At 41.6% G+C, this 13,512-nt stretch overlaps 1 protein-coding gene across 1 annotated transcript in view; it reads left to right on the forward strand.

Annotated features, from left to right (window-relative positions):
• Window positions 1-1,657: 1,657 nt before the first annotated feature.
• The window catches only part of adgrb1a (adhesion G protein-coupled receptor B1a), a 120,574-nt gene continuing 108,719 nt past the window's right edge, over window positions 1,658-13,512 (forward strand). The window contains exon 1 of the mRNA XM_042424000.1: window positions 1,658-2,560. Within this exon, the coding sequence (XP_042279934.1) occupies window positions 1,825-2,560 (736 nt within the window). The 5' untranslated portion in view covers window positions 1,658-1,824. The remainder of the gene's footprint in view (window positions 2,561-13,512) is intronic.

Genomic DNA, 13,512 nt, shown 5'->3' on the forward strand with positions numbered 1-13,512 from the left:
GATTTTTGAAATATTGTATAATTTATATTGTAAGTTGGTTGACTCACTGTTGCATCCATTATGAATATTTTCTGGCTACCTTGTGTGATGCATGGGGCCCCCACTCTGCCAACACTACAACCCTTGTTTGTCACTGTTTCAAAAGCAAAACAATTCTATAACTAAAATGGTGAAGATAGATGAAGATATATATTATATATATTATATACACACACACATTTTTTTATGTGGATCAGTTTATTTCACAGCTAAGACCTGACATGCTTCATAAGGTGTGTCTTTACTAATACTTATCAAATGTATCAGATTAATGCATCCCTGGACTTCACAAACTCCTAAAAACAATATCTTGCTCTGACAGTACTACTATATGATTACTTAATTGTTGGCTATTTCTGTTTGTTGGACAAGCAGCATAAAGCAAGTTTACCTGAGCTTTTTTGTTGAAAACAGCTGCCTTTTGCAGCTAGAAACAAGACAATGAGGGCAGTGAGACAAAAATCAACTGCAGAGTTGGTGTTTATTCTCTCAGGGTTCGTCTTCTTCTAGCAAGCTCTCTCATTTTGATCCATGGTCATTATGAAAATACAAGTCCAGCTTTAAATTAAATAAATACATGCCATTTTGATGCATGTGTCATAATGCAGTCCAGCATACTCACAAATTATCTAACCCGTTTCTGTTACTTCCTAGAACTAAAATCAATTTAGCTTGTTTGTATTATATTTAATTGAGGATTAAATTACAGTCTGCTTGTTGTAATATTCAGCTTTCACATTTAAATCTGCACTAAACACTCTGCTGACAGACGTCATAAATATTCCTCACTGCTGCAGAATGAGCACTTTTTGTTTCTCATACAATACCTAAAAATGGGCAATAATTTTTCCACTCAGATGAAACTATACAATTTTCACTACAAGAGCAAACCAGAAGTGTGTATTTGAATGATATTGTTTACCATCCTAAAAGCATTTTCCACATCATAGCCTTTCAATAAAGTAACACTGATTATAACAACTTAAAACAACAAACCACTCAAGGGGAAGCAGCCCTGCACATAATGTAAAAGAGAAGTTTAACAGATGAAATGTACCAAATAGTGAAATATACTGCTGTCATCTTTTGAATGTGTATTTAAATGCAAAACATCAGCTAATTGTTTCATTTAATACACAAAAACAAAGAGGAATATTGATCACGGCGTTGCTGTCTGTGGCTCATCCCTGATAAAGTGGAGTAATGAATGACTGCAGGTGTTGCATTTTTTGTAATTAATAGTCTTATAATTGGACAAATTAATGAGCTGGCGGATGAAATATGGGAACGGACATGTGAGGAAAGCAGTTGTCTCTCAGGAAGAGACCAGTCTGAACTTGTGTAATGAAGAAAAAGTTAACTAAATCACTGGCTGCCTCCCCCCATCTGCTTCTATTCACCGTGTTCTCTGTGGCCTCGAGTCACTGCAGTCACTCTCAGTTTACAGCGTAAACAATAAAAGCTGAGATTTCTCATTGCAGAGATAAAGAGAATCAGTGTAATCCCATTCCGTTGTCTGATCAGATACGAAGTCTAATTCATATCTTGTCTCTTCCATTTCACAGGTTCATGTGAATCTCTGGGTCGACTGATGCAGCCATGGGCCGATCGCTGGATCTTTGAAGCAACCTTTCTCGCCCTCCTCCACCTCCGCGTCCTTTTCCTCTTCCCCCTTTTCATCGTTCTGTTCTTCCTTGGCCCTACAGAGCTGGAAGTTGAGTACTCCGAAACCAGAAACCAGCTTTCAACCTGCAATACCTTCTCCTTCTTCATCACCTGCAAACCATGACAAGCATTGTTTCTCGGATACCTGGCCAAGCAAGGTGGCCACTCCCAGTGCTACTCTTGTATTTTGTCCCTCTGCTGCTGATGGCGAGTCATAACCATGCAGCCCCCTCAGGCCCAGAGTCAGACTCCTGCTCCACCTTAGTTCAGAGCCGCTTCTTCGGCTTCTTCCTGTCATCATCAGTGTTCCCTACCGTGCCTTGTTCCTGGACCCTGCAGAACCCTGATCCACGGCGCTACACCATCTTCATCAAGGTGACCAAACCTACTGAGGATTGCATGCCATCACAGCTCCGCACCTTCCAGTACGACTCCTTCCTGGAAACCACGCGCACCTACCTGGGCATGGAGAGCTTTGACGAGGTAGTGAGGCTGTGCGACACATCTGCCCCGGTGGCCTTCCTGGAGGCTGGGAAGCAGTTCCTCCAAATGAGGAAGGGACCTCCTCGGGTGGGTGTGGCCATCACAGATGGTGATGGGGATTTCAAAACAGAGTACCTGGTAGTGGGGAAGCGTAACCCCAGCATGGCGGCCTGTCAGATGCTGTGCCAGTGGCTGGAGGACTGTCTGGCCTCCAGCACATCTAACAGGCCCTGCGGCATCATGCAGACGCCATGTATGTGCTGGGAGCCGCCACCACAGCTCAGTGAGGGAGATAGCTGCTACCACAATGGAGTTTACCTGGAAAACTGTTTACCCAGCGTGAAAGAGAGTGGAAAAGATGCAGAGATAAATGGTAAGTAGAAAAGCCTTTTACAGTTGGTTAACTAAAAAATGTTGACTTGTAAAGTATTATTTGCTAAGGGTATTTACAACATCAACTGCACAGTATCCAAAGCCACTTGAGCACTGAGAGCTAAGATTAACAATTACTCCTGCCTCTCTGTAAAACAATAGGGAAAGGCAAAATTGATTTATTTTGTTTCGTCTGAACTCCAAAGGTCACCCTCGCTCTCAGCAAAATGACAGAGAAATGGCATCTTCAGTAGCAATCAAGCCAGGGGAAAACGTGTATGATTTGTGAAAAGTGAGGATAATAGTGTGATATTGGCTCAAAAACAAGTGGAGTGCTTTGGCTGAAGTAGAGGGAAGAAAGAGGCACAGAAAGAGGCAAATGGAAGGTCTAGGGTTTCATCTAATGGAAGCGAGCTCTGTGACCTTGCGAGGTCGGCATCGGTTCTGTCCCTCTGCGGTCCAGGGAGGGACACTTGATCGGCCTCCGGGAAGCCTGTGGAAACAGAGGAGAATCAAGTGCTGATGTTGGATAGCTTTAGGGATGCTCAGAATGAGGGGGGATGGTGATGTAAAGAAAGACAAAAAGACAAAGAAGATAGAGGGGGAGAGGCAGAAATGCAAAGGGATAAGAGCCTGTGGCTTGAAGTCTAATTGTCTGCTGCCTGATCCTGGCTCCCATCCCCTTCCCTCGGCAGACAGGATGTGGCCTGACATCTCTATCCTGGCTTCGACAGGACTATGGCCACAGGGGTGGAACATTTCTCGGCTCCCCTTTCTCCCCCTAACCTTTCCTCCATCTATCGCTCTCTCTTTCCTCTGCCTCTCTCAGTCGCTCCCCCTAATCAGCCTGTGGTCTTATTCTCTCAGTCCTCCTCCTCCTCCTCCTCTGAGCTACCATCGCTGCCTCCCCATCTTTCTCTCCCCAGGCTGATAGTGGGCTGATACTGAGCCAGTTGTGGGAAGCCAACCAAGCAGAGAAGATGTTGCGGTGGGTATCTCCAGCCTTATCCTCCTCCAGTCTCCAGAGCGGCTAATATCCCCTCGCCACCCCAACCTCCTCTCTGCTAGTTATCACACTTATGTAATCCCACTTATGGTGCTCAACAGTGGGGTGTGGGCTGTTTGTGCCTCAAGGTGTGAAAAATAAAAAAGAAATATACCATCCACTGTTGGCTTGTGCAGAGATAGAAAGAGAAGGACACATTATAGCTTCTATTTTCCCTCTCTGTGCTTTAACCCACACGGTTGAAGCAACTCCTAGATGATAATCCCAGGTTCAAAGTGGCTATGGAACCCTGTGATGAGCTACAATGGAGGCAAGAAGTCTGAATATTTGGCTGGATGGGTGACTGGATGGATTGAATTGGTGGATGAAGATAAAGAGTGGCTGGGGAAGACATAATGGATTCTGTGGTAATAGGTCGAGGAGCCGGGTGGTTATGGCCTGCCGTGCAGTGAACAGTGGAATGGAGGGGTGATAGTTGTGAGTGATGAATGAAGGAATGGAGAGGAGAATAAAGGAGAATGAAGAGGCTGACAAGAGCTGAGAGGGGGAGTTGTCGGAGGTGGAGCGGCCTTGATGAGGATAGATAGTTGTTGCTTGGGTCAGGCTATACGCAGCTGGACCTGTTTGGTCTCAGCACCCTCAGTAACTGAAGAGTTCATAGATTACAGTCTGTCTACCAGCCTCCTTCACTCCCTGTCTGCATGGGGACTGAAGGTCCCGCCCAGTAGCAGATGGAGAGGTGAGACCTGCTGTCAACACTCAAGCTCTGCCCGTGTCCAGCTGATGGATACTAGATAAGGAGTTTAGCTCCTTATAGGTAGTGTGGGAGCTTTGCCTTGTACTCACGCTTTCCTCATACAGCCCTGTGCAACTAAAGCACAAAAGTTAACTGAAACGTTAAGTGAACTTAGAAAAGAGAACACTATGTGAAATCAATAAAGAAAATATATTCTTTTAAATGGAGACTTTATATTAAAGCCATTATGTGTAGAATTTAAAAACTTTTCTCTGATGACCCCCAGTGGCAGCTTGATAATCAGAGTTTTGTTTCATTCAGCCTGGGGTAATGGTAATGCTAGCCAATTTCTCAGCTCAGTATCCCTAGGTATATGTCATTATTGGGCAATCATCATTTACCTTCAGTGTCACCACCACCAACCCACCCTCTCCTCTATGGATGTGATAGAGGGAAACCAGCCCATTCATCTGCACAGGGATCTCACTGGGAGTTTTCTTCAAACAAAAATATATGCCACCAAACTATTTCGAAATATGCTATAATCACTAAGGTTACTCGTGTCACAGACTGGATGCTGTGAATAATTTCACAGTTTGTTATGTGCAGTTCTTTCAGTTCCTGGTAGATATGATCAATCAATTATCTATTATTCACTGCTAAGAAGTTGATTGTTCAAGAAAATATCAACCAGTAAAGTGCAAAGATGGAGTGGCAGTATTTGTACAATAAATTCCAGCCCATAAGGGCAGGGTTAGCCCTTTGTGTATGGTTAGATTAATATATTGACTTACAGATAGATGGGGTCAATATTACTCTTTTATTAATACAAAATCAGATGACACCCAGTGAGTGTGTTTGACCTCCGCTATGACAGATATGGTACAGCTTGATTATCTGCTTTACTATGTCAATAACTTCATCGATAGAAAGCTCTTAACCTGTATTGATTCTAATATGACCTTTTGATCAAATTTGAAGGATGAAATGCTGTTTTTAATCAATATCCCTCTGGGTTATGTGTCTGTAAATAGCAAAAATCTACAAATAAAATTTCATCACAATATATTTGCAATGAGAAGCAAATTACAAAATTGTAGTTTTTCAAAAAAAAAAAAAAAAGAACAACCTTAAATCATACTGTAATATCATAATGACAGCTCATGGGCAGGAGTCCATGACTTGCACATCCATACCTCACTGTTTGAACTGTGTTGTGTGAGAAATATTTAACCTTTAAGTTGAGAGGACTGGTGATATCAGGGCTATTTTTGGAATCTTCTGACATTCAAATGGTGAAAGTTAAAGGTTTAGGGACAAAATATTGGCTGTTTGCAGCTTCAGTCCAGAAATATTTTCCATAAAATCCATTTTGGTAGGGCCTTGTGCATGTGTGTGGATGCAGTGTGATTTGTGTCACGATGTGTGGCACAGAGCAGGAAAGGATTCATTTGTTAGCCCTCAGCAGACAGCAGGGGAGACAGTGAGTGATTAAAGGATGGATCAGAGAGATGTGAGGAAATGAGAAGGTGTATGACTCAATTTGAACAAAAGAGACACGATTGTGATAGCTTTGAGAAAGGAAAGAAATTACCAATAAAGTGCACTAAAGGTGAAGAGGGAAGATACACCTCACCTACAATGCCATTGTACCATCTGGGTCATAACCTTGGTTGAACACCATGCGCTCTCAGCTTTGTTGTCATTTTCAAGTGTGAAATATTTAATCAAGCAGAAAAGCTTGGAAAATAACCAAACAAGGATACAGTGTCACAGATTGAAAATCTGCGTGTGCTTTGAAATGTTGTGAGACATACGGACAGGGTGAATTGAAAACCCCAAATTCTCCAAATTCTGAGTATTTGCCTAAGCCATTTCAAAACCTACAAATGCAGCTCTCTGCTTCCTGAATTTGTAAACTGGTATATACATTGAAGCCATCACCTAACCTACAATCTATTGTTCAGTGGTCAATTTTGTAATGGAATGTTAATGCAGTCCTCATTAACTTGGAAAATCAGGGAACATCAGGTGGCTGAATCATATTTACCAGGGATTTGTATCCAGTTGATCAGTCACTGGTAAATCCGTCGCATCAAAAAGCCACTGCAGGGTATATGGAAGTCTATACTGTTAATCAAAAACATGTTACTGAATAAATACATTATACATCTGGATATACCGACCATTGACAAGGCATACTGTTTGCTATTTGGCCATCATGTGTTGAGATAAAACTAACATCAAGGAAGTGACCGTTTAAAGCAAATGTTTATACAGTTTTACAGATTTGGCGGAAAAAGGCTTTGCTCTTTGAGGGAGCTCTCAAAGAATCTGAGCAGCATGGCGGAGTCTGCAGGGAGAACTAATCCCCTTTTAACAAACACATACATGAACATTAGATCTTTGTAAAGTCAACAAAAATGAGCATAAAAGGGGAGGTTCGGGTGGTGGAGGGAGCTGCAGCTGCAAATAGCTTGGTCCGGTTATGAAAACAGCACTGAGCATTTACATGAATAAAAGTGGATGTAACTAGTCAGCTTGTAGCCAATCAGCTGATGTATAAGCTACAGGTGGGGAAGCATCAACCATGAATATGAAATATCTCACTTTGACTACAAAACAACAAGAGCCAAAATGCATCAAGGGCTCCTTTGGGGAGGAGAGGTTCAGTCTGCCTCCTTTCAGATCCTCTGAAGGATCTGCCTCTGCTGGGCATGTCCTTTGGAGGATCCAGCCCTTAATTTAGACACAGCTGATGTATTTGTCTATGCCTTGCGATAGGCTGCGGGGTGTACCCTGCCTCTGGCCCAATGCATGCTGGGATAGGATCCAGTATAAGCGGATTTAGAAAATGGAGGGTTCGAGTGAAGTGTCTCTGCTGTCTGTCTGTTTTGCAGATCATGGTTCTCTCGAGACTGTTTGCTACAGTTACTGGTGCTTGAAGAAACAAAGATGATCTTGTCTAGTCCATACCTTCAAAAAGAACTGCCAACTCACCACATAGTATAAATCAGTAGTTTAGCCAGAAATATTAATTTAGGTGTGCCTGTGGGATATAAGATGTGCAAGAACCAAAGTGATCGGTAGATCAATCATAACAGTTTTTTTACTCTTAGGTACTACTTACTCTAAGATTTCATTATTAGTATTAGTATTTGCCTACTTAATTGTATTGATCGCAGGCTACTGGCTTTGTTTACAGTTGCTTAGCAACATGTGATAGTTTCAAGAAAAAAGGTGGTGGAGGTGAGCAGCAACATTATTTCTTCATTTAATGCCGCAGTGATTTCCCCAATAACATTATAGCACAACTGTTGCATAAAAGCAATGTCAAACCTGGAGCTGTGGTAACTGCAATGGTCTCACTCACTGAACATCTGCAGCACTGAACATGCAACTACATCACACCAGATTTTCAATAGCAAGAGTCACCACACAACCATAGCTTTTTTTAAGGCTAAGCCTATAAGATATTTGCACAATGCCACTACATGGCAAAAACACACTGATCCAACTATCCAACAATATAGCAAAGTGTGAGATTAACAAAGTTTAGCTTCATTTGTAAGCTATCATTACATTCACAATCCCTCAGCCAAGAACACAATAGGTCCCATTTCAAAAAGTACTTCTACCATCACAAAGCACAATTTATACAAAAAGCACATTAGTATCACTTACATGTGTCAGCACATCTTCAAGGTTTAAAACAATAAGAAACATCCACTTAGTTGTGATGTGTCATTTCCATTTGCTTCCAGACTTTAGCAGAATTGAATGAAAATTAGAGAGGAGTCATAGAAATGTAGCTGCAGGATTTTAGTGAAATAAACTCTGGCAGTATTTACACATTACAGTACACACTGGATGAACTTACTGTAGGTTTGACATTGCTTTAAATCCGGAGACGTGCATATTTATCACAAAAGTAATAGAAATGTCCCCATATAGTGTGGATACTATAGTTAACTGACCTTAGAATGTAAATGAATCTGTTATTTTTCTGCTTTCTGCAGAGCTGAAGGTTCATCCCATAGCAAGACATGATGGAACATCTCATTGCTTGTTAGAAATCTGTCTCTGAGAGATCTGTTGTGCTTACAGACACATATACATAAATTGGCAGGGTGGGTCGTTAGAAGGGAAACAGTAACTCATCCAGGGAATCACTAAAAACGGGTGTGCAATCCATATATCAAAGGTAGGCTATTGCACAATTCTCTTATTTACTTAGCAAACAAAAAATATAGGCTACAGACCAACAAATACTCTGATAGGTTTAAACTCTCCATTAACAGATCTAAATCCTTATGTTTACATCAAAAAGTATCAATGCATGTATCAGATACATGACTTACACACCCTCATTTATATGCCTGACATGCAAAACATACCCCTCAAGACGTACAGTACTATAGTTAATTACTAAAATTTATACAACACAGCGTGAAATCATTTATAAATGAAGACATTTTCAAAACCAACCAGCAGACCTTCTGCACAGGCCCCAAACAATCACAAACCACAGACAAGCAGCAGCAGCAACAAGTGATTTAACAACCAGCAAACAACTTATTTTAAGCCTCGGTGGGCTCCACAGTCAGCAGCAACACAACAGCTTCAGCATCCAGACAACAACAAGAACTATGAACCATCAACAACAACACAGCAAAGAGTTAAATAATGTTACAGACAGAGAGTCAAGCGGTACATTTAACCAGCAGGAAAGAAACTGCAGCAAGCAAAGAGACAAAGTTGTGAACGTCACAAAGAGAGGGTGTATTTGACTCACGTTTTCAAAGTCCATGCTCTTTTACAGAACTTAACTTTTTGGAAACCAATTTCTGATGTCCATTTTGGCTGCCGCCGAAAAAACTCCAGTCAAGTGCAACACCTCACAACAGTGATCACTTGAGCATCACAACAGGCTGTCAAGACAGGCAGTGACAGCCTGTCACAGGTCGAAAATCACATCAATCATGGCGGGGCGGGGCTGCCGTCAGCGAGTCAGCAGGCAAGGAGTTCAAACGCACCAATGAGCGGGAACAGCCCAGTTGTACTTTCAGTACAAAGTACTGAAAATCCTTTTCCTCTGGTTTTTTATTGCCTTCTGTACTTTTTTGTGGCTTCCAGTTTTCTCAAATCCTGATTCCAAGCTGAAATTGGTTTGTCAAACTTAGGGCACGGACAGCGACGTAGCTGTCAACAAGCTATGACTAGCTGGCATGTGCGTTGCAAAGGTCCCTGTCATGCAGAGTTGTGTGTCACATCCAGTTGAGAAACAACAATGAAGGCTAATATGAGTTAATGTTTTCACCCCTGGCCCAACTGCTTTGTTAATTACTGTTCTGACATGTAGAGCCTGTGATAGTTCATAGCATGGACCAATGCCACATGCTGCAGCATATTCCCTAGATGAGCCTTTATAAAAATACAAACAACTCAACAGCAAACATGGACCTTTTTCAAAGCAGGCATTTTGACATGTCAGAGCAGGAAAATAACATTGCAGAGTCCCATTTAGTTTTTTCCAATGTCCTGACACTGGTGTAGTACAGCATGAGGGTTCACCAGTATGGCTTCCTTCGACACTGAAATGGAGCTGAGCCATTTATCATTTTATCAGTGTCACCTGAGCTTTTCCTGCCACAACTGTCACAGGGAGTGTCTGAGGTACCAGAGGAAAGAACCCAAATGCAGACAGGAACAGTTCAGTGATTTTAATGGTAAAATGATGATATTAAGGCTTTTAGTAAAAGGCACCAAGGTGAAACAAAAGTATCCACAAAATCCACAAATAAACATGAACGGGACAGGTAAAAGTGTACAGAAAGGCTGGAACAGATTCAGGTTCTTCACATGGCAGGTGAACAGGTGTATGTGGGAGTCAGGTGACAGGGACAGGTGGGAAATTCTGAGGGTATCTGGTGGTCTGGTGGTGAATGGCAGAGGCTGGAAAGGTGCAGAAGTAAGAATGTTGCTTAAGGGAGGGACAGAGGCAGAAATGGACAAAACCAAGAGGATTGAGGCAGTCGTTGTGACAAAGACAAATCGAAATGTCTGCTGGGGAAAAGGTCAATAAAGATACAATGAAAACAAACTTACACAGCTATTGAGTTTAAATGATCCCATCCATGAACCTTCTTGAGGTGAGGAGGTCTACATGTTGATCACAAATATGGAAAATAATAGATTTGACAAAATGATCAAAGCTGATTACAAACTCAGTTTCCAGTTTATTCAGTCCTCCTGAAACTAATGCAGCCTAGTACAATATGTCTCAGTTTTTTCATTGATGTCAATGAGCTGAACAAAAACACCTCTCAGGGTTGTACGAAATAATTCAACAAATCTACAAATGATCTTAAAAATGAATAACTGAACTGAACCTTCATGAAGGGAACATTTATTGCAGGGCTGTTGTATTGGACTGCATTAGTTTTAGCTAGTTGGACCTAATGAACTGGCAGCTGAGTATAGTTAGTTTCTTAAGATTTTAGTTTATCATTGATATCACTGTGTCTTTATTATATAGTTTGTCCACCAAAGAGCACCGACAAGCTTTTTTTTTTTTTTTTTTTTTTTACACATTGTAAAATGTCTTTAAAACATTTTTTTTTTATGGTAAACCATCTCCCCCACTCTCCTGACTTTTATTCAGTTTTAAGCCACATTTTTATGATAAACTTTTTATCTTTTAACTGGATGAAGTATTTTAGTCATCGGACGTTTGGATCTTAGTTATCAGAAAAACAAGGTGAGCAAATGTTAGCAGCAGCTCGGCTAGCAGCCCCTCCCAGACATCTGGTGCCAGCCGAACAGTGTCAGAGAAACACTTTTTTTTCCCATGAAACTGCTTTATTCAGTGTTTTTACCGGATCTGTTTGTTCTGGGGAGGAGGAGACCCCCCCTATCCCATAGAAGCTGGGTGCTTAACAATGAAGACAACAACTCCCATGATCCCACGCTACGTCACGTCATCACACTGTCTTTTGTTTTTGTTTTTGGTATTGTTTTGTTTTGTCATGTGTAGAATTTTGTAACTCTCAAAAAACAATATTGGTATTGGCATGAAAAATCCATTTTTGGTCGGGTTCTACTAACATGTCTCTGTGGGCCTCAGACCACTGGACAACAGTTTTGTTAACAGTCCTGAAGGCAGTCTAACAAGGATAGCTGTGTGTGTGTGTGTGTGTGTGTGTGTGTGTGTGTGTGTGTGTGTGAGTGAGCACTGTCTCCAATGGGCTGGTCAGTTCTGGAAATGCCAGTTGCCAAATGCCATAGTATTGAGATACATCATTTCCCCAACTTTGATCACAGTCTAATCGGTGCTGTCTGACATATTGAATGTGATGGACGGGTCAAGAAAAAAATAAAGCTTCCAGACTGATCCACCATCCAAAAACCTGACAGCACATATAAAGAAAAAGGAAGGAAGGAATACTCATAAACCCTCCTGACTTGCACTTTTTTCCTCAGTTGCTGGCAGCCGGCTACGGTTGATGATGAAGTTGAATGTGCGCAGCTGCACGCTGTCTTTCTCTGCAAGCCTCTGCGTGGCAGGACCACATTGTTGCTAAACTAAGGGATTTCCAGCCCGCCTCCATAAGGAGCACGGAGGAATCCTAAAGCAAGTCTAATGCATTAGCTCCTCTTCACACTCATATGCGTGGTGCATGCACACACATACGCACTGTGTGGAGCATTCACACACACACACATGGTGAAATGTCACACCAGAAAATGGCACATATACTGGTGCAACCACGCACTGGCCCCTTGTGACTGAGTGTGGGTGGCTGACTGAGGGAGAGAATAAAACTGATTTGGTATGTGTGTGTGTGTGTGTATTTGTGTGTCTGTGTGTGAGCGTGTGCAGAGAGCGAGGTGTGGTGTTAACCACAGGGGGCGCCGTGTGGGCAGGAATAAACTGAAGAGAGATGGCAGTAAGATGCTCCGTGCTGGTGTAGAGGTCGCTCCGCCTGCAGGGAGCCTCACAGCCTGTTTGGGAATTTTTCAGGTGGAGACTTTTTTGGGAGGGGCGGGAGGGGGACAATTAGCAAAGGCATGCTATCCTATTTGAGGTTGACCTCATTAATGATCTGAGCTGTTATTAGAGATTGGGGGCTGTGATTACATCTAACACAATTATTTCTTTCTAAGTTAAATCAATCTGATTGACAATTCTCATTGATGCATTTAAATAAGTGTTAAATAAGTGATAAGAGAAGGTGGGAGAAGGTCTCTGACATGTGCAGTACAACAAGTCCAGCACTGCACCATGGGTAAACTTTTAAAAAGATGGAGCCTTGTTGGGCATTTGGCATCATTACTGCTTTACTGCTGGGCCTTCTGTTGATCAGAATATAGTAGTGTAGTTGTTAAACAGGACAAGGTGAGTGTAGAAAAGTGAAAAATCAAGGTTCTATCCACAAATATGTGCAGACAGTCATCAGTAAAAGCTACATAAGACTAATGACATCGCTACAACCTTTACACTTTCCTACCGACCTCTAGACTGTCATCTCAGTGTATTCTATTCAGATTTCAGAATAATCAGTACATGAAATTGAGTCGTACATCATAAACGTCAGTCTATTTTCCTTGTTATCTTTCTGTGAGTGACTTCACCGTGTCACTGTTACTCCTGCTGATGTTACTTTTTGTGTGCTGCAGGTTTACAGCAGCCATTTACTCAGTAGTCAGAATGAAATGCTCAGAAAAGTTTAAATGAACTTCTATCAGTCGTGAGGGAGGTATAGATGGTTAAAATGTGAAAACTAACTTCTTGGTGTTCAAACCTGAAAATCTGCTATCTTACTGTTTATTTTTTATGCGCAGCTGCAGAAGGAGTATAAAAGTTTAAACCTCCGTGTTCAAACAGAATGACATCTCTTTTATAAGCAGCCAGAGTATTGTGATGCAGGTTAACGCACTTTTTTTTTTTTATTGTACTCGGCCGCTGCTGTGATTATTAGTGGGATAAAAGGCTCTGTGTAAACAACTATAGTATTTGAATATGATCTTATCCCTCAAGGCTCTACAGCTGATCTGCTGCCTTTATCTCCTCTACGGAAACAGTAAAGTTTGCATATAGCTTGTTTGAATATTACATAAAGGATTACTGAATATTCAGTAATGCACTGTATTATTAAATGCTACAGTATGTCTTACACTCATAAAAGAATTACTCTACAGTATATATATA

Source organism: Thunnus maccoyii, chromosome 10, assembly GCF_910596095.1.
Source record: "Thunnus maccoyii chromosome 10, fThuMac1.1, whole genome shotgun sequence".
Classification (NCBI taxonomy): domain Eukaryota; kingdom Metazoa; phylum Chordata; class Actinopteri; order Scombriformes; family Scombridae; genus Thunnus; species Thunnus maccoyii.